This window comes from Dreissena polymorpha, chromosome 5, assembly GCF_020536995.1.
Source record: "Dreissena polymorpha isolate Duluth1 chromosome 5, UMN_Dpol_1.0, whole genome shotgun sequence".
In the NCBI taxonomy this organism is placed as follows: Eukaryota; Metazoa; Mollusca; class Bivalvia; order Myida; family Dreissenidae; genus Dreissena; species Dreissena polymorpha.
Genome location: NC_068359.1, coordinates 35988582 through 36011280, shown reverse-complemented (window position 1 = coordinate 36011280; position 22699 = coordinate 35988582). Strand labels below are relative to the sequence as shown.

Here is a 22699-nt window from a genome sequence, read left to right as displayed (position 1 = left end):
AAATTGTATCCAGAGTTGATGGGTTTTGTATAGAATTGAGTGCAAGTACTTTAAATACCAGTTTTTAAGAAACTTCTAGGTTGCCATGTTTGGGGTATAACAATGTGATCAGATTTTTCAGAAATTCAGATTTTTCAGAAATTCTATGGAAAGACTCCTGTGCTCAAGCATGCTAATGGTGAGCTTTTGTTATCACCCTTTGTGCGTTGTAAGTCATCCGCCTCAACATCTACCCTGTGAACACTCTAGAGGCCACATTTTTTTGTCCATGTCCAATCTTCATGAAACTTGATTAGAACATTTGTCCCAATTGTTTGAAACTTGGTCAGGTGTGGGTCAAAAACTAGGTCAATAAGTAAAATCAATGAAAAAACTAGCGAACATGCTAGAAGTAACATTTTTTGTATAATCTTCATTTAACTTGCTCACAACTTTGTACTTATAAAGTGACATGACGCCGCCTGTCAATCAAATCCTTATCTAAGAATTGATCTACCAATCAGCGATCGATCAATCGGGCGCGCGAGTTAGCAACTAATTGTCCGCCATTTCCTAGACAAGCTATGTCTAGGTTCACTTTTATTTCAACGTGTTTCTTTTGTTTTCCTCTTTAAAAAAACGTAGATTAAAAATGGTTAAACGGTGTCAATGGGGATAATGTAACTCGGACAATCGATATCCTGACAGATTAGTTGGTGGCATCGACTTTATATCGTTTCTAAAGCCGAAATGAGATCTTGAGAAGTGTAAGAGATGGATAAATGCAAGCGGTCGTCCCCATGAATAACTGAATGTCAACACTGTTAAAGACAATTACAATATCTTATTATCGAATATACTAGCAGATTTAAATAGTTTATGTTATCGATCTGATCATCACATAATAGTTCATGTTTTAAATAGTTTTGTCAGTTACTAGATGATTAATAGAATCAAGGTTCATCTGCATTACTTTAAGAAAAGTAAAACCCAGCATGAAGCCTAATTCATGCTGTGTTTTTTATTACTCTGATGGTAATGCACTGTATTGTCATTATACATGTTATTAGAAGGTGACACGTGATATCTTATCTTAATAACGGTATCTGTATACACATGTGCAGACATGTGGTGTCACCAATGAATGCTTTTAAATCCACACTTGGAGATCGAATGCATAGTTCTCTAATTTTTTTCAACGAGTTTCTTTTATTTTGTTCGAAAAAAAGGAAATGAAATATGGCAAAATGGTGTAAATAGGGATTATGTAACCCTGACATTCGGTATCCAGAAAGACTTCCAACGCGGAAATGTGGTCTTGACAAGAGCGAGTGGAAGCTTCAATGTGTAGAATTACCGAGATCCCCAATATAGAACATTAATTTTTTTCATAAACTGGAAATGTCATATAAGCAATAACAGTTAACTAAGCATTATTAAGTATGAATTATATCAAGTGTGCATGTAAAATAATAGAGAATATTGGTACCCACTTTGCGTAACTTAACGAAATCCCCGTTATGAATCGCGTGTTTGTGTGTGTCAGAAACAATTGAAAACCATTTTATGTTACTATTTAAATAAAAACGTATTGATAAATGCCATTGTATAAGTTTTATTATTACTGATATAACCAATACATGCGGTAACTTGGGGGAAGTCAGTACCTGCGCGTGCGTCTGATACTGGCAGCTTTATTCAGTAGCCTGACTGCATTTTCCTTCATACAACGCTAATTTATATCAGACTATGACCAAACTGATATTGTGTTGTTTTGCACTTTCAATTATATTGATTTATAAATGCCAAATAAGCAATGTTTAATATTATTAATATCACTATTATACGTAATAACATGTGGGATTTAGGTACCCACTCAGCGTCAGAAAGCGCGTGAAACTTCACCGAAATCCCAGTTATAAAGCGATATTTCGTGTCAGAAACACGAGGGAAAATGTTTCGTTAATATTTTCGTAAATAACATGGGTCAATGCCGATGTGTGAGAAGTGTTAATTTATTGCTAATACCACCATTACACGTAGTAACAGGTTCGATTTTGGTAAGCGCGCAAGCGTTTGGGAGCGTGTTTAATGTACCGAAAAACCCGTTATAAATAGCTGATGTTCTCTATAAACGCATATTTTTGCATTTGCATAATAACTAAATTACACAAACCCTTTTACAAATGATATATGGTGTGAAAACGTTCATAAAAATCATCGGAATATTGTGTAAATCTATATGCAATTTATAGGCAAAGAAGCCATTTTGGTGTTAGCTTGTCTAGGTTTGCTAACCGCTAAGCCACGTGATTAAGTGGGCGGAGCGATCATAGTCCAGGCGTCATGTCAATTCTTTGCTGACTTCAAAAATGGTTGCTGTTTGTTGAAAAACATGACTGCCACAAGGGAGGGGAGTTTTCATTAACCTTGTGAACATTCTGGAAGTCTTTTTTTCTGTCTTCACGAAACTTGCTCAGAAAATTTGTTGTGAAGATATCTTGACTGAGTTTGAAAATCATTTTGTTCCTGGTCCATTTATGAACCCACTGGGAAACTTTGGAACACTGTAGAAGTCCATCTTTAATGAACTTGCTCCGATTGATTGTTCAAACGATATCGTTAGTTCAAAAATGGTTCTATTCCATTGAAAGATATGGCCTTGGGGCAAGGCAGTTGTCCTGATATGGATATAGTGAAACCATGTGAACACTCTAGAAGTCACATATTAAAGAAACCATGTGAACACTCTAGAAGTCACATATTAAATTAAATATGGGAACGCTGTAGAAGTCACATATTAAAGAAAACATGGGAACGCTGTAGAAGTCACATATTAAAGAAAACATGGGAACGCTGAAGAAGCTACATATTTTGTTTCAATCATCATAATATTTCCTCACAAAATTTGTTATGAATATCTCTGCAAAGTTCAAAAACGGTTTCCGGTCTGTTGACAAACATGGCCGCCAGGGGATTGGTCGGTGTTCCTTATAAAACTATGGTGAACCTTTTTATAATTCCCCTACAAAGGCCAGGGATATAGGATTGGCGTTTTCCGTCCGTCATTCTGTCTGTCTGTCACAAAGCTTTTCAGGGGCTATATCTCCGATACCATATGTGACTTCAACATGAAACTTCATTGGTGTATATATATCAATTAGGAGCAGCGCTATGCTTAAGAAACATCACCTTTCAATTTCTGGAATAAGAGTTGCCCTTTGTTGTTTTTGTATGATGTAAATGTTCAAGGCTATATCTCAGATACTCTGCACAAACTTCATGGGTGTGTAGAAATCAATTGGAAAAAGTGTCATGCAAAAGTAACATAACCCTACACTTAAGTGTCATTGCCCTTTGTTGTTTTTGTATGATGTAACTTTTCAGGGCTATATCTCAGATATGCAACAAGATTTCAACATGAAACTTCATGGGTGTGTAGAAATCAATGGGAAAAAGTGACATGCACTAGAAACATAACCCTACACTTTCTAAAATAAGTGTTATTGGCCTTTTTTTGTTTTTTTATGATGCAACTTTTCAGGGCTATATCACAGAAATGCAACAAGATTTCAACATGAAACTTCATGGGTGTATATATATCAATGAAGAGAATGCCAATACTCATGGAACTAGAGTATCTTTCCTAATGATATTTCGGTCAAGTTAGAAACTTGGTCATGTGGGTTCAACATCTTGGTCACAAGGTTAAATAAAAGGAAAAGCCTGTGAACACTATAGAAACCACTTTTTTTGCCCAGACTTTATGAAGGATTTTTCTCAAAATATTTTGTTTAAATTCTAACTCATTAATGATAAAAATGGGTCATATCTGTTAACCCTTTCCCCCATAAGAAACAAAGTAAAAATGGCTTTTGCAACCAGCATAAAACCAGAACAGCCTGCGAGTAACTGGCAGTCTGTTCAGCTTTATGCTGTTTGCTGCTCATCAGTATCTAAGGTTTTGAGATGAAGCCTTAAACACTTGAATCTAGTTAGAAAGGTCTTAAATAAAATATAACACTTAAAGGAACTACAAATGCGTGAAAATTCTTATCTAAGTGGTAAAGGGTTAAAAATCACCATATTTTTTCTGTGTTTATCCCAGTAGATACTAGGCAGACAAGTGGCAGACTACAGAGGGTACGGGATTGGATGGTGGACTGGTTGTATACATCACTGGAAGAGTTCTCAGACCTCACACAACCAGTGGAGTTAAAACCTCAACCAACACAGCCTCTCAACCTCAAAATGTATGGAGAAAGTTTTAACTTTAAGAATATGACATTTTAATTTTCGCGTGGTCTTGTGCTGTGGGGAAAACTAGATACCTGCATTAAACCCCACCTATTGGTATGGTTGTGGTCTAAGAAAATAAAGTGAAGCAGTCACATATCTGCCTGATAAATTATGCAATTTTCAATCAAACTACATGTTGCAAAAAATTACAACAACCAACTTGTTTTGTGTTTGGGATGATAAAAATGTGTTGATTTTAAAACAAGATGTTTACAATACATCAGATCAATGGTATGTGGAACCCAAATAAGATAATACATTTTTGGTCAAGTAGGCATTTAAATTGCACTTAGATATGGTGTTTATTCTGGCTATGGCCTTTCAATTATGTTTGGTCTAGAATATTTTGTTTAAAAAAAATAATCGTCAGAAAACCTGGCATGAATAAAGAGAAATGTTGAGCATTAAAGAGAAATGTTCAGCATTTCACCATTTCCATGAATTAGTTTGTGATGTTGTAGTACTGTAAACAATTATGGGCTTTTTTTTTTGCTATTCTCAGTTAGACTTTTGTACCATATGCTGTTAATTGTATTGCACAAAGGTAAAATTATATTTATGATTGTTTTTTTACCTTTCAGTTTAAAGGCTAATGTTGGAAGATTTCGTAAGTATAGCATGTATACATGTGATGAAACTGTTTATATATTATTATTATATATATATATATATATATTGTATGGGAAGGTCAGAGTTATTGTAGATAAATTTTGATGATTTAAAAATTAGTCAACTGATCTTAGCCTTGAGGTCAGATTATGAAGATGTTTAAACTGGTTGTTTTAATAGTCTATTTTGGTGACGATGACATGTATAAGTAAAATCACATATATCAGAACTCTTACGCATGTTTTACATACAAGAAGTCATTTGACTGGAGGTTATCAACTTCTGTACCATTTTGTAACTAAGTGATGTACATTGTTGTAATAAAATGAACTAACTGGTATACATGGGAGCCTAGATCTTGCAAATTAGGGCATAATGCATTGCGTAAAGTGTAGTCCCAGATAAACAAGTGCAGTCTGCACAGGCTATTCAGGGAGGATACTTTCTGCCTAGACTAAATCTGGGACGACACTTTTTAAGCACAAGCTATAAGCCCCTTTTTCCCACAGCTCATATTATTAAATTAGAATCCTTGTATTCTTTCATCTTGCACATTCAGAAGAGGTTATCACGTGATAGTCCAGATGACAACGTCCATGTTGACTGTTGAGGCAGATATTTTTTCGCTGTTTTATACTTTGTATTACTTCTATTAATTGTTTAAATGCTACTCACTTTCCAGCCATATCGGTAAGAAAGTTAATAGCATTTATTTCTTATCAATATTCGCTCTATATTTTGACTTTACTTGCTGTGAAATTTCTAAGCGGGATGACCTTATTACAGCTCCACTAAAACAATTTGCGAGGAGTAGAGACAAAATATATCAGGCAAATTTTAATACGAAATAAACGCTGGTCACCTTTTAACTGATATTGCTGGAATGTGAGCGTCATTTAAAAAATTAACAAAAGTAATAAACTGTATGAAATGGTGGAAAATAACCATCTCGGCGTGGACTTCATCATCTTGACTATCACTTGATTGCCCCCTCTGACATTACATCTTTATCCTCCATTTCAAAGAGCTGGCTATTAAACCATATGTGGACACAGTGAGGGGCATTCAGAATCTGATGCTGTGGAACTCAAAGTCATACACCTTCCTTGTGCTTTGTGTAAGTATGTTTGTCATGTAAAATGAAAGTGATGCAAATAAAACCACAGCAAAGTCCATTGCAGAATGATGTTATGTTTCATAGTCCAATGCAATTTTAGAATGATGTGATGTTACATAGTCCAATGCCTCTCCAGAATGATGTTATGTTACATAGTCCAATGCAATTTTAGAATGATGTAATGTTACATAGTCCAATGCAATTTTAGAATGATGTTATGTTACATAGTCCAATGCAATTTCAGAATGATGTTATGTTTCATAGTCCAGTGCCTTTTCAGAATGATGTTATGTTACATAGTCCAATGCAATTTTAGATTCATGTTATGTTACATAGTCCTATGCAATTTAAGATTCATGTTATGTTACATAGTCCAAGGCAATTTTTGATTCATGTTATGTTACATAGTCCAATGCAATTTTAGATTCATGTTATGTTACATAGTCCGCTGCAATTTTAGATTCATGTTATGTTACATAGTCCAATGCAATTTTAGATTCATGTTATGTTACAGACCTAGGCCCGTATTCACCAACCCATTCTTAGACTTAAGAACGAAGAATAGACTTAGAACTTAGAAAAATACGTCGCTCGTTTGAATATATACAGGCTTCCACTGGCAATTATGTCATTTACAAAATGTTCTACATGAAGAGTGATGTAGATGGATATGTTGACTGCCAAAAGTGTCCAATGTAAAGCATTTCTTCAATATTCCAATTTAATTAATATTCTTTATTGTAAGACTTAAGGCTAAGAATTGTTGGGTGAATACAAGCCCTGTTGAATAAAAGTCAGTGTAACTCATTCTCCTTGTCTTTGGTATTATAAGAGTTGAAGCCATGCGAAACACATTTTGCTTATTGAGTTGCATTTACCTGTAATTTGTTGATTTGGTATACCTGCAAGTCACTGTTGCTTATCCTGAAAAATATTTTTATGCATGCTTGTTTTAATTTTAGTTGCTTCTTTTTGTTTGTCGGAGTGGCTGGCTTATTCCTTTGATGTTATTCCTGGCAGCTTTGAAAATGATTGTAAACTACCTGAATTTCAGGTACATATGAGTATTTTATGTTTTGACTTGATTAGGATTATGTAAACCTGCGTATCAGGGATTTAATGTTGATAATCTCAAGTTTCCTTAATTCTCAACATTGTCTATACGTGTTTCAGGTACTATCGTTTAAAGTTAAATTGTAAAATAACATGCATGATGCAATAAAGCAGTAAATGTTTTGTATGGAGAAATTAAAGTTTATACATATTCTTCATCTTTATTATCCCCCGCCATATGCGGAGGGATATTGTTTTGGCCTTGTCCGTCCGTCCGTCTTTCCGGCCGGCCGGCCGGCACTTTTATGTCCGGAGCCATATCTTGGAAGTGCTTGGGTGAATTTCATTGAAACTTGGTATGAGTATATATATTGATAAGAGGATGATGCATGCCAAATGGCATTGTACACCATTGGATAATAACGGAGTTATGACCCTTAGTATCTTGAAAAAATGCTTTTTGTGCGTGTCCGGAGCCATATCTTGGAAGTGCTTTGGCGGATTTCATTGAAACTTGGTATGAGTATATATATATGGATAAGAGGATGATGCATGCCAAATGGCATTGTACACCATCGGATAATAACATAGTTATGGCCCTTAGTATCTTGAAAAAATGCTTTTTTTGTGTGTCCGGAGCCATATCTTGGAAGTGCTTTGACGGATTTCATTGAAACTTGGTATGAGTATATAAATGGATAAGAGGATGATGTTGGCGTTGTCCATCCGTCCAGAAATATTTGTGTCCAGAAGTATTTTGGCAGGGGATATCAATTCAACGAATTTGCTTGTTGAAATGTCTTTCTACATGATTTGTCTTTTAATTGCATCTATAATTTCTATTTTAGATTTAAGTCACATAAATTCTCAAAATCAACAAATATTTTGGAAAATATTTAGTAAAATAAAGTTAACCAATAAAAAAGCAGTGTTCCTTATAGCAATATCCAAACTTTCAACGTTAAATGTGGTATGGTAATATAGATTTAACGAGATACAAAACGCTCCTTTTTATTTTTTTGTGCGACTATATATTAATGTGAATTTCCCGCGACGATATCTGAACATTTACTAGCGAGCACGAGACTGTCTTTGGGCAGCATCGGAAGAAAGACATATTAATGAAAACTATGTTGGGCGTCCGACTTGTGCTTGTTTTAAATATTTGTTGGTTTTGAGTGCCTATGGGCTTTTAAGACAAAGCCTCGTATATATTATTTCTTTTGTCTTTATGTTTTAGGGGCTATCCATGGTATTTCTCCTATTTCCCAGTGGATGAAGAAGACAAGGTAACTACAAGAAATGTACTAGTGTCTAGTTTTGCGTTTCTGCATCATTTAATCAAATGAAAATTTTGTTAATACGACCATTTGCTCCTTATGTCAAAAAAGCCGTCTTCTGTTACTTGCATAACTTTGAACACTTGGTATTTCTAAACCAGCATGCTTGGGTAAGATGTAAGTACCCCGGTAGGTAAAATAATATGACTGAATAACTCTTAAGATATGGCAAAACCCCCTACAAAAAACACATCAGTTAAAGATTGTTAGGCCAGCGTTTTTTTTAATTTGTTTTACGGGAAATTTTTCAACAAAATTGAGTCGGGGGGGATAAATAAAAATAAAAATAAAATCATGAAAAGTGAGCAGTCTACCAAAAAATAAAAATAAAACTGTCTGAACCGATTATTTTTATTTTTGAAAATTTAAAATTAAGCCAATTTAACCTTATGTATACTTGCATTAACCCTTAAGTGTTTTATATATCTTATTACACTGTTGTAGAAGCTTTTTTATAATAATAGTAAACATATTTATATATATATTTATATGTAAAAGCACCTTTCGCATGTATTATACTATATTGCTTCAATAGAGACCATTCACCACGCCATGTGTGTAGTGTATTATAGTGATCGTTAAACTTTTGTTGAGTGTTAATCATATGTATGTTTATAACAAATATAGCATGCATTTGACTTAAATAAAAAAGAATTGAAAACTTTTTAAATTGTTTAATAGCTTTAAACAACAACCAAATTTGTAACTTTCATCCATGGGTGGAATATGCACACTAAAAAATACTATTTAATATACAACAGACTTGCTTTATTTCATGATAATTTGTATCAATCATGAGAAAAAATGAGCCACATAACAGGAAATTGGACCTTAGGGCAATTGCGACCATTTTGGCTCCAAAAGAGCAGTCTGATCAGGATCCAAACTGTTCAACATAATTGTCATTCAGTCAGTACTTCTAAAGATGTTTAGCGAACACTTTGGATCCTGATCAGACTGTGCTTGAATTGATCTTGATCCAAACTTTGTGTAGTGAAAGTTCTAGTACATAAAATGTGAATATTTCATTTAAGAAACCGTGAGTTATAGACTTATAAAAACATGTGATGCATTTCATTTTATATTCAGAGAGATTTAAAGTGTTTATATATGTAAAGTGAACACAAGAGGCATGACTACAATATTTGATGTGTAACATCGTTATGAGGTTCTCTTTGAATTTTTTTCAAATCATGCAGAAAATTTGCCCTCCCTAGGGGTTACTGTTTTGCTTATAAATATAAATAATATAATCATTCTCTGAAACGGCAAGGCCCTTTGGTTTGTTGCGTTGCATTCCAACCATATAATGGTTTATTGCTAAGTTTCCTCAAAGCATGTCTTCGTGGTCAAAACTGTTTGCTCTTCAGGGGTCAACTGATTTATATAGATTAATGTCTTTGATAATCCCTAACAACACAGACACCGCAAGGGTCAGGGGTTCAATATTTGGTGTGTAACATGTTAGTGTTTTCTTCTTCTAGGTGTGATCAAATCATACATTTGGAGTTAAAAATAACCCGTCCTTGTTTCACATGCTTAATATTTACTTATATAATAAAGAGTTAAACAATATTATTCTCTCAAAACGCATTGGTTAGGTGATAATTATTTTGTATTTGGCATTGTATGGTGGTAATCTTCGTAGGTTTTGTATCATGTCCATTGGCTTCACATTAGCCCCAACAAAATATTAAGGTAAAAGACACAATATACCTAGAAACCTAGATTTATTTCATTGAACATTTTCTTAAGTGAAAGCCGTATAAAGAATTAAATAGCACATGTAGCAAGGATTTAAATTGTTCTAGTAGAATTACTCTGCTGACTGTAAATAACTTACTCGCAAGATTAATTATATATAGAACACAACTTTTGAACTATGTAATTGTATATTTTAAAATAGTATTTTATTTTAATTATTTCGTAAAAGACTCACAATATTGTCAAAATAAAATGGTGTAAACTTTTGCACATATTATTTTGTTCCTTTCTTATTCACAGTTTTATAAGTTCAAATGAAAATTTCTATGGAATGTGTTGTCTGTATTATTTTAAGGTAGCGCACCCCTAATAATTTCCCGCGATTTATTTTACGATCATTGCCGATCTTCAATGATCGGTTATTTTCGAGAAATGCATTTTTTTTTTTCAAACTTCGAATTTTGATATATGTTTACGTGATTCCTTTAGAATACATTATTTTCACAATAAATATTGACTTTGATTCAAATATCATCTGAAAAATACGATTCCGAGATTTCTTCAAAGATCGAAGAGCCTATTTACCTGTTAACTTATGGCTATCTAATTTAAGCTTGCACTAACGTGTAGTTGTCGTGGCCGAGTGGTTAAGGTGATGGACTAGAAATTTTTTGGGATTTTCCCGCGCAGGTTCGAATCCTGCCGACATCGCATACTTTTTTGCGACGCGTTTTATTTCTTTTCTAACGTAATTTGATTTAATATAGCATATAAGCTATGTTTATTGTTAAATATATTGAAATTGTTATGCACATCCTTCAATTTTAAAATTAAAACAATGTTATGGCTAAATTGGGTGATTTACTGCTGAAAATACGAATGATGCATGTTGCATTTTTATTTTTATTTCAAAAAGTAAACGGTAAATCTGTCTATTTCTTGGTATTTTTGCTGTTTATAGTGTTTCTATAAAAACTAAGTTTAAAATATAACTTAAATGATACTATTTTAAATTTTATGACACTTTGTTTTTAACCGACCCCATTTTTACTTGGCAGAAATCACTTACATTTCATGGCGCTCTTCCATAAATAAAAATTTGTAAAAAATAACTGTCTGTAAAAGAATACTTATTTCATCTTGTTTAAACTTACACCTTTACTGCATCTGTACACACCAACTACATGCCCATATTTGGAAATTTGAATGAATTATGGAACTTTTGTATACCCCAGGGGTGAAAATAAACTAGACAAAAGCCGAGCGTGGGGGTGGTTTTGAAAAAATTGGTATACTTTTTTTTTTAAGCATGGAAAGCCTACCTACAAATTTGCATGTAGTTCAGTGAAATGATGCTGATTAAGAAAATAATTAATTAGATTATTTTTGGATATGTGCCCATTAGGGGTGCGCTACCTTAAGGAGAAACAGCAATAACATGTTTTGGATGTATAATAAACAGAGAGAGCTATATAAATGTGAAGATAATAATAACCCTTGGAACAAATACATAGAGCCAATTGAGCACATTTATCAACAGAGCCTGAGGTGTGATAAATTTATTTGCATTCCTTGCAGTACAAATCTTGCAGTATGAAAACATTATTTACAGTTGATAGAACATCATATTTCGGGTAAATAATAACTCATTTTTGAAAAATAATGTCAAGAAAAATAAATTAAACTTTCTTGTGACTTTGACGGACATACGAACATCAGGACCCAATGTTATTTTCTTCAGAAGCTGTGTTGCATACTTTTTTTGCTAAATAAAGAATATATATGGGTGGGTGGGGAATGGGATTATTGATGCAAGTACCTGTGGTTCAGTCCTCATGATCATTATAAAGAAACGTAAAGTAGTACTTCTTGGACATTTTCGGGATGTTGATTTTTATCTATAAAAATATTACAGGATATGCATTTTAATAAATACGCATATTTATTAAACCTACCCAAAACTTTTTAACACACCGAAAGTTATCGATGGTGACACCTCTGCATCATCTGCAAAAACTCATTATTATTTTGAATTTCGTATCACATAATATGGGCATGATGTCAACAATGGTGTTCTGAAGATTATCTTTACTAATTAATTTGATTTTAAAATATGCTACATTTGTCTCGTTGATGTTAATGTCCGCCATTTCGGAAATGCAATATGAAAATCATTTGTTAAATACTCACCGATTGGCTAATAGCGTGTGGTATTGGCTGCAATAGCCAATGAAAATCGCTGACGCTTTACAAGTCGAATTTGCACAACCAAACAACCCGTATTATAAACAAATTTTGAACAACACTTTCGGCAATCTGCGCAATTTTTTTTCTAGTTTTGGATAAAATACTAGGTCGTCTGGTGAAATGTAAATCAAAAAAACGAAAGTGACTTTTATTTTTATTTGTATTTGTCGAAAAATAGGGTCGGTCGCTCCCGTAAAACAGATAATAAAAAAATGCTGGCCTTATTGCCTCTACTTGAGATAATCTTCATTTAATGTGTCTTTTTTCGGGATGGCTTGCGGTAAGCTGGATATAGCTGTCACAGTTGTTAAATGTACATGCGTCCCTCCAAGCTGTCTGGATGGATAAATTATCATTCATCACATAGAGACAGATCTACCCCTGGTCTGTCCGTTTGTCTTTCACTTCGTGTGTCTGTGCAAATCTGGATCCTGCAAAAACTCAAGAAGTACATAAGCTATGTTGATGAAACTCGGTATGTGGATAAAGGTCATATTGGGAAAATGCAGGTTATTTAAGTTTTGGCTGTCTGGCTGCTGTATGACAAAAGCTGGTTAAGCTTAATATTTGTATTTGCCTTGAAAAATTTGCAAGATAATATTAAATTTCACAATATTTTCACGCTTTTGTGTTGAATGGTTCATAGCAGCATGTGGGAAGCAAAATGGAGCATCCTTCTATTTTGCTCTAGGTTTTTCTCTATAGTATTACTGTTTGGAATCTCAATGTTTATCATTTTAACAGTTTTTTTACATTAGAGATAATAATAAATAGATTAAATGTGTCATTTTTGTTGAGCTAGAAAGTGGTTTCTCATAAAAGCTGTCACAATTGTTGAGTATGGTGTGTCTGTCAAAGCTCAGAGGTCAAGGTCACAGTTAAAGGTCAATTCTCAATTATGGCCATTATGCTGACTGTAACTTCATCATTCATCAGACAAGTCTGAAACTTTGCCATCAGTTTTCATCATTTTTAAACAGTTTTTAATTTTCAAGGTCTGTGTTCCTAGCTAAAATGTTTATTTCAAAGGTAAAGTTAATGGCTTGTAAAATGAGCATGATACAACTTTTGCCAACTGCAATTTTAAAGCTATGTATGTGAATAGACACTGTATGGGGAATATTCACATTATTTCAGTTTTGTCTGTCCATTCATCCATCTGTCCGTCTTTTTGTCCAAACAATCAGGATACTGCAATAACTCAAAAAGTACACAAGCTAGATTTATGGAACTCGGTATGTGATAGAAAGCCATATAGCTTTATGCACGTTCTTTGAGTTGGGTTGTCGTACAAAAATTATCGCTTTGGTAACAAAAAAATAAGGGAAAACTAAAATCTTGATCCTGCGACAACTCAAGAAGTAGATTAGCTAGATTTATGAAACTCGGTATGTCAATAGAAGGCCATATGTTGAATAATTACATTATTTCATTTTTTTGTCAGACCAAAATTGTGGTTGCTATGGTTTCAGAATTTTTTAAAACTAAAATCGGACTCCTGCCAGAACTAGAACTGCCAGAACTTTAGCTTCCTTAATTAAACTCATGGAGATCCTGGTCTCAAGCCGGTAGGGGAATACTGTTTTGACTAACAAAGCGTTTGTAAAGCTTTATCTTTTCAATTTTATTGAAATATTTTTTAAATAATATTGAATTTCACGTTTTTTGTGTTCACTGGCCAAAGCAGCAGGCGGGAGGCAAAAAGGATCATCCTACTATTTTGCTCTAGATCTTGTTGTATATGATGTGAGTCGTATAAGCTAAGAACTAATTTTATTGCAACTAGAGATAATACTAAATACATTTAATTTGTCATTTTTATTGAGTCAGAGAGCGGAAAGCTCAATATAGCTGTCACATTAGTTGAGTGTGGGTGTGTCTTTCTGAGCTCAAAGGTCTAGGTCACTGTTCAGAGTCAATATCAATTCCCAAATATTGGCATCATGCAGCTTGTTCTGCCTGTAATATCATTCATCACACAATTCTGAATTGACTTGCCACAAATGTACACCATTTTGTAAAAGTGTTTCATTTGCAAGGTCTCTCTTCCTTGCTCAAAGATCAAGGTTAAACTTAAAGGTAAGGGCTTACATCTTCTGCAGACTGCAAATTTAAACAATTGCACACCTCATTCTGCCGAGAGGACATGTTGTGCCCAGAGCTCCAGATAAGGATTTAGTCTAAAGGGTATTTCACCCCCTGATATTATTGAAAAAGCGTATTTTACTCCTTTGTTTCAGCCATAAAGGGTATTTAGGAATATTTAGGGGTATTTTCCATTTCCATAGAAAACTGAAAAAGTAAATGGCATGTTTAATCAAGACATAATATTATTTGTTAATTATATTATTAAATGCAAACAGAATAAATTTTAAATGACGATATGCCCAGACTTTCTTTAAAAATATTCCCACAGTAGCCGCTGGTCGCTTAAAAGGTCCCTTTTTTGATCCACAAACATGATGGGCCGCCATTTTAACAACAAGCTTATTTTGATTGACTTACTTTTGATTCAAAGGTTAACTTACACTAAAAACTCAACTTGATCATTGCTTAAACCGGTTACGCACTTTAATCGATTTAAAATACGTACCAAGATTTGTATTGCATTTTGTTACGTACTGGGACGATTTTTTATGCGTTTTTTTATTTTTCCAATGCGTAAATACACAGATGCGCCTCTTGGAGCTCTGGTTGTGCCTTATACTTGTGTCCATAGTAAGTTGTGCTGGTTTTTATGAAATATTGCCGACTGCTGAGTAATGTCTCCTTTACTAAACTGTCAAGGTTGAAACATTTCAATCACCTTAAGGTAGAAAGACATGTATATTCAATTATGAGCATATTTATGTTTGGTTTTTATTTTAGGAAGATGCTGATACATTGGGCCTCTCAGAAAAAATCAACATTGTTATCATGGTTGCAACAAAGGTGCAGGTATGTATAGAGTCATAAGGCTTGAACCTACTTTTTAGCTGTCAAATCAATGTTCTGAATGAACACGTGCTAAGTTTTTAATTATTTAGAAATGTTGATAATCTTTTACATGCATATACAGGTTTATGACCCACTGTCTTGTTCATTCATAAAAACTTTAAAACTGTGAATGAAGACATTTTATGTTGTTATTGCAATTAAAACTTTTTTGCAATTATTCATTTTCCGTATTCTTTCATTTGATATTGTGCCATTTGTTTAGCAAATCACTTAAACAAAATTAAATGTTATAAACCTACATGTTGCCTCTTTCTGGGTTTTGGTAGCTTAACTATTTATCAAATAGTTCAAGCTATTGTACTCATTGGTTTGTCGATGGAATCATAATCCATCATAAAATTAATTCCTCTCTTTTTGTGAAGATGAATACATTTCTGAAAAAAATATTGAAATGTTAATCCTAATTATTGCAGAATGGTCTTGCGACAGCAGCTGATGGCCTTGAAAAGATTCAGAAGTAAGTAATACAAATATATCAATGTTTGATTTTAACAGGCTTAACTAAAAATGTGTTGGTCTAAGCATTCCAGATCACTCACTATCAGGATCTTTTTATGGGCTTTGCCCTTTTTGGCCCCCAACAAAGGCGTTGCCCTGGACCCATCAAGGGCAGTAGGGGCCCCCTGGCTCCTAGCAATTTATTGCAGTTTTTATGCCCCCAGATTGAAAGATCGGGGGTATATTGTTTTTGGCCTGTCTGTCATTCATTCATTGTGTGTGTCCTAAAACTTTAACCTTGGTTAAAGTTTGATAACTTTTGAATTATTGAAGATAGCAACTTCATATTTGGCATGCATGTGTATCTAACGGAGCTGAACATTTTGAGTGGTGAAAAGTCAAGGTCAAGGTCATCCTTCAAGGTCAAATATTGTATTTTTATGTCCCCGGATCGAATGATTAGGAGTATATTGTTTTTGGCCTGTCTGTCTGTCATTGTATGTGTCTGTCTGTCTGTCACAGTTGGTTAAACTTTCCAATAACTTTTGTAATATTGAAGATAGCAACTTGATATTTGGCATGCATGTGTATCTCATGGAGCTGCACATTTTGAGTGGTGAAAGGTCAAGGTCATCCTTTAAGGTCAAAGGTCAAAAAAATATTTTAAAGCAGCGCATTAGGGGGCATTGTGTTTCTGACAAACACCTTGTTCTTTCCTAAAACTTTAACCTGCGTTAAAGTTCGGTCATAAATTTTTTAATATTGAAGATAGCAACTTGATATTTGGCATGCATGTGTATCTCATGTAGCTGCACGTTTTGAGTGGTGAAAGGTCAAGGTCAAGGTTATCCTTCAAGGCCAAAGGTCAAATATATGGCTTTAAAGCGGCGCAATAGGGGGCATTGTGTTTCTTACAAACACATCTCTTGTTTTCAATTTTTTATTTTTAGCTCGGCTGTTTTCGGAGGAAACCCGAGGTATTGTCATAACCAGCTCGTTGTGTCGTGTCGTGTCCCCAACCTTAACATTTTGTAAACGTTTTGAACATTGGCTCTTAAATCAAAGTGCTTCCACCTACAACTTTGAAACTACATATGTAGATGCACCTTGATGAGTTCTACACCCCACACCTATTTTCGGGTCACTAGGTCAAAGGTCAAGGTCACTGTGACCTCTAATATAAAACTTTAACATAGGCTCTAAAATCAAAGTGCTTCCACCTACAACTTCGAAACTTCATATGTGCATGCACCTTGATGAGTTCTACACGCCACACCCATTTTTGGGTCACTAGGTCAAAGGTCAAGGTCACTGTGACCTCTTATATAAAACTTTAATATAAACCTTAACATTGGCTCTAAAATCAAAGTGCTTCCACCTACAACTTTTAAACTTCATATGTACATGCACCTTGATGAGTTCTACACGCCACACACATTTTTAGGTCACTAGGTCAAAGGTCAAGGTCACTGTGACCTCTAATATAAAACTTAAACATAGGCTCTAAAATCAAAGTGCTTCCACTTACAACTTTGAAACTTCATATGTAGATGCACCTTGATGAGTTCTACATGCCACACTCATTTTTAGGTCACTAGGTCAAAGGTCAAGGTCACTGTGACCTCTAATATAAAACTTTAATATAAACCTTAACATTGACTCTAAAATCAAAGTGCTTCCACCTACAACTTTGAAACTTCATATGTACATGCACCTTGATGAGTTCTACATGCCACTCCCATTTTTGGGTCACTAGGTCAAAGGTCAAGGTCATTGTGTACTCTAATATAAAACTTTAACATAGGCTCTAAAATCAAAGTGCTTCCACCTACAACTTTGAAACTTCATATGTAGATGCTCCTTGATGAGTTCTACATGCCACACCCATTTTTGGGTCACTTGGTCAAAGCTCAAGGTCACTGTGACCTCAAATATAAAACTTTAATATAAACCTTAACATTGGCTCTAAAATCAAAGTGCTTCCATATACAACTTTGAAACTTCATATGTACATGCACCTTGATGAGTTCTACATGCCACTCCCATTTTTGGGTCATTAGGTCAAAGGTCAAGGTCACTGTGACCTCTAATATCAAACTTTAACATAAGCTCTAAAATCAAAGTGCTTCCACCTTCAACTTTGAAACTTCATATTTAGATGCACCATGATGAGTTCTACATGCCACACCCATTTTTGGTCACTAGGTCAAAGGTCAAGGTCACTGTGACCTCTAATATAAAAACTTTAACAAAAACCTTAACATTTGCTCTAAAATCTAAGTGCTTCCACCTACAACTTTGAAACTTCATATGTACATGCACCTTGATGAGTTCAACACGCCACACCCATTTTTGGGTCACTAGGTCAAAGGTCAAGGTCACTGTGACCTCAAATATAAAACTTTAACATAGGCTCTTAAATCAAAGTGTTTCACCTACAACTTTGAAACTTCATATGTAGATGCACCTTGATGAGTTCTACACGCCACACCCATTTTTGGGTCACTAAGTCAAAGGTCAAGGTCACTGTGACCTCAAATATAAAACTTTAACATAGGCTCTAAAATCAAAGTGTTTCACCTACAACTTTGAAACTTCATATGTAGATGCACCTTGATGAGTTCTACACGCCACACCCATTTTTGGGTCACTAGGTCAAAGGTCAAGGTCACTGTGACCTCTTATATAAAACTTTAACATAAACCTTAACATTGGCTCTAAAATCAGAGTGCTTCCACCTACAACTTTGAAACTTCATATGTACATGCACCTTGATGAGTTCTACACGCCACACCCATTTTTGGGTCACTAGGTCAAAGGTCAAGTTCACTGTGACCTCTAATATTAAACTTTAACATAGGCTCTAAAATCAAAGTGCTTCCACCTACAACTTTGAAACTTTATATGTAGATGCACCTTGATGAGTTCTACACGCCACACCCATGTTTGGGTCACTAGGTCAAAGGTCAAGGTCACTGTGACCTCTAATATAAAACTTTAACATAAACCTTAACATTAGCTCTAAAATCAAAGTGCTTCCACCTACAACTTTGAAACTTCATATGTATATGCACCTTGATGAGTTCTACACACCATACCCATTTTTGGGTCATTAGGTCAAAGGTCAAGGTCACGGTGACCTCTAATATTAAACTTTAACATAGGCTCTAAAATCAAAGTGCTTCCACCTACAACTTTGAAACTTCATATGTAGATGCACCTTGATGAGTTTTACACACCACACCCATTTTTGGGTTACAAGGTCAAAGGTCAAGGTCACTGTGACCTCTAAAAAAAAATAATGACAAGCTTTCATTTATTCAAAACTGCACCCGCAGCTGAGCGTTGGCACCCGTTATGTGGTGCTCTTGTTTTTATCTCTGTAACCACTGCAGGTAGTCAACTGAAACTCCACACATGTCATGGAAATATGAATGGAATGTCATTGACCAAGGCCAATAACTCTGACAGGCAATTTAGTGGAATTATCCCTCTTTTTTTACTTAGAAAATTTAGGTATATATTTTGATTCATAACTTTATGTCTGATTCTCTTTGTCTACTATAGATGTCGAAATAAAACTTAAATGTGTTCATGGTTTAAATAAACAGCCACTGACAAAGACCTATGATTCTGATTGGCCCTTAAGCAGGATGAAGGTGCCATTTTTACTATGAAAAGAAGCGTGAAGGTTTACGTGTACCTTAAAACTTAGGTTTAAACCTTAACCACTTAGATACGATTTTTGACGCATTTGTATTCCCTTAGAAAGTTTAATCGAGTTACTCAAAGGCTGTTCTGGTTTTAAGCTGTTTGCACATAGCCATTACCACTTTGCTTTTGAGTGGTAAAGGTTATAGTTTGCATGGAACAAGTACTGGTACATATCTCTGTAACAACTAGATGCCATTGAAACTTCTCACGTGTCTTCTGGTTCCTTGTGTGAGGTCCCCCACTAAGGCCCATAATTCTTGTCTCCAATTACCAGAATTATGTCCCTTGTTGTTCTTTTTATGTCCCCCACTATAGTAGTGGGGGACATATTGTTTTTGCCCTGTCTGTTGGTCTGTCTGTTGGTCTGTTGGTCTGTCTGTTTGCGCCAACTTTAACATTTTGCAATAACTTTTGCTATATTGAAGATAGCAACTTCATATTTGGCATGCATGTGTATCTCATGAAGCTGCACATTTTGAGTGGTGAAAGGTCAAGGTCATCCTTCAAGGTCAGAGGTCAAATATATGTGGCCAAAATCGCTCATTTTATGAATACTTTTGCAATATTGAAGATAGCAACTTGATATTTGGCATGCATGTGTATCTCATTGAGCTGCACATTTTGAGTGGTGAAAGGTCAAGGTCAAGGTCATCCTTCAAGGTCAGAGGTCAATTATATGTGGCCAAAATCACTCATTTTATGAATACTTTTGCAATATTGAAGATAGCAACTTGATATTTGGCATGCATGTGCATCTCATGAAGCTGCTCATTTTGAGTGGTGAAAGGTCAAGGTCAAGGTCATCCTTCAAGGTCAGAGGTCAAATATATGTGGCCCAAATCGCTTATTTTATTAATACTTTTGCAATATTGAAGATAGCAACTTGATATTTGGCATGTATGTGTATCTCATTGAGCTGTACATTTTGAGTGGTGAAAGGTCTAGGTCAAGGTCATCCTTCACAAGGTCAAGGTCATCCTACAATGTCAAACATCATATAGGGGGACATTGTGTTTCACAAACACATCTTGTTTCAATTCAGGTTTATGATTGCACACAATAACTCATAACTCCTATCTCTAGCTGACATTGAGACCTATCTCTAGCTGACATTGAGACCTATCTCTAGCTGACATTGAGACCTATCTCTAGCTGACATTGAGACCTATCTCTAGCTTACATTGAGACCTATCTCTAGCTGACATTGAGACCTATCTCTAGCTGACATTGAGACCTATCATGATGTTGAATTTGGGGCCAGTCAGGTTAAGATCACTGTTGCTAAAAAAGATAAAAAGTCAATAATTTCCTTTAGGATTGTTATATTGTGCTGAAATTATGTTTAAGTATGTTAGAATAGTTGAGTGAATTGTCTTAAAACAGCTACACTTCAACACCGTTATTTCGAACAGCGATAATCCGAAGTCACCGTTATTTCGAAGTATTTTTCCGGTCCCGATTTGGGTTCTTCTTTGTTTAATGTAAAATTTCATTGTTAATTCGAACTTCGTTAAACCGAAGAAATCGTTAATTCGAAGTGATTCTGTCGGTCCCAACACTATAATTCGCACCTAATTATCAATCTTTAATCCGAAGTCAAAACTGCAAAATACTGAGCGTAATTTCACACCTTTGTCGTGGTGCGTCAAAAGCCGATAATTACACCTTTGTCGTCTGTGCGAACGCCGGTGTTCAGAGAGACATTGTGTATTATTTAAAAAAAAAGGTTTATTCATTTCCGAAAATGTATTCATATGTATGTATGTCTGATAATTTGTGCTATTCGTTTTATTTTATATGTTCTGTAAATAGAGAAAAATAAAAACAAGAAAAAGAATCGTTATATTTCCCCGTTTGTTACTTTCTTTTACCGTTTGTTACGGTTCTTTAATCCGTTAATTCATTTCCAAAAATGTATTCATCTGTATTTACATGTATGACAATTTGTGCTATTCGTTATATTTTATATGGTCTGATAATTTGTGCTATTTGTTATATTTTATATGTTCAGATAATTAGCGCATATTCATTATATTTAATATCTTCTGTACTTAGAGAAAACATAAAAAGAAGAACAAGAATCGTTTTATTCCTTCGTTTGTTACAAGTAAAAATCTATTGCAATCTGACTAGTTTACTTGTTTTAAGTAAACAACTATTAATAGTAGCGTTTAACTGAACCATGCGAGTTCCACAACGTTTTATTATTACAGAATCCTCAGAAGTCGTCTGTCAAATGTTTATTTCGAATTATCGTTAATCCGAAGTTTTTTTAACGGTCCCGACGACTTCGAAATAACGGTGTTGAAGTGTATTGTTCTTTGTTAAACAGTGTTTCCATTGGGATCTGTTAACTTAACTTTTCACCAAATATCCATATGTTCAACAAATTACTTTACAATTCTTTAAAACCTTCAAATTGAACAGACCTCACATTAAATAAGCAAAAATGAAATACCGGTACAAATATTGGGTTCCAAAAGTGGTTTAATTTGAATGTTTTAATGGATGTGCTTGTACCTAATTTGAATCTTTATTTAAGCCTTAAGTTCTACGATAACTGGGCTTAATACTTGTCTGTAAAGTGTCAACACAGATTAGCCTGTGCAGTCCACACATACTAATCAGAAACGCCACTTTCTTTCTGGACTGGATTTTGGCTAAGAAGAGAATTCCTTTAATTAAAGAACACCACAAAAGTGGAAAGTGTTGACATTTTATGCATGCATATGCATTAAGCCCGATTTTTCTAGAGCAATGCTCACTTTATGTTTGTTTTTTTACAGTTTGTTGACCTGGAGGCACAAAAATGGAGCAAAAAGGGTGTTCAAGATGCTTTGTATGGGCTTTGTTTTCTCTATTCTATTGCCTACACCAGTGCTGTGGAAGTTAATTGGTAAATAATTATCTTCCGCCATAGGCCGAGGGATATTGTTTTGGCCTTGTCTGTCCGTCCGTCTGTCCGGCGGGCACTTTTGTGTCTGGAGCCATATCTTGGAAGTGCTTTGGCAGATTTCATTGAAACTTGGTATGAGTACATATATATATGGATAAGAGGATGATGCACGCCAAATGGCATTGTACACCATCGGTTAATAACGGAGTTATGGCCCTTTGTATCTTGAAAAAATTATTTTTTGTGTCCGGAGCCATATCTTGGAAGTGCTTTGGAGGATTTCATTGAAACTTGGTTTGAGTATAT

At 34.7% G+C, this 22699-nt stretch overlaps 1 protein-coding gene across 4 annotated transcripts in view; it reads left to right on the top strand.

Annotated features, from left to right (window-relative positions):
- LOC127881627 (GRAM domain-containing protein 4-like) overlaps window positions 1–22699 on the top strand; it is a 49300-nt gene that overhangs the window by 7168 nt on the left and 19433 nt on the right. For 3 of the 4 annotated variants that reach the window (XM_052429696.1, XM_052429697.1, XM_052429695.1), the window contains exons 6-13: window positions 4088–4232; window positions 4860–4885; window positions 5913–6004; window positions 6967–7058; window positions 8298–8346; window positions 15217–15285; window positions 15759–15802; window positions 22284–22393. In XM_052429696.1, the coding sequence (XP_052285656.1) occupies window positions 4088–4232; window positions 4860–4885; window positions 5913–6004; window positions 6967–7058; window positions 8298–8346; window positions 15217–15285; window positions 15759–15802; window positions 22284–22393 (627 nt within the window). The remainder of the gene's footprint in view (window positions 1–4087; window positions 4233–4859; window positions 4886–5912; window positions 6005–6966; window positions 7059–8297; window positions 8347–15216; window positions 15286–15758; window positions 15803–22283; window positions 22394–22699) is intronic. The other variant, XM_052429698.1, reaches the window with a different exon arrangement.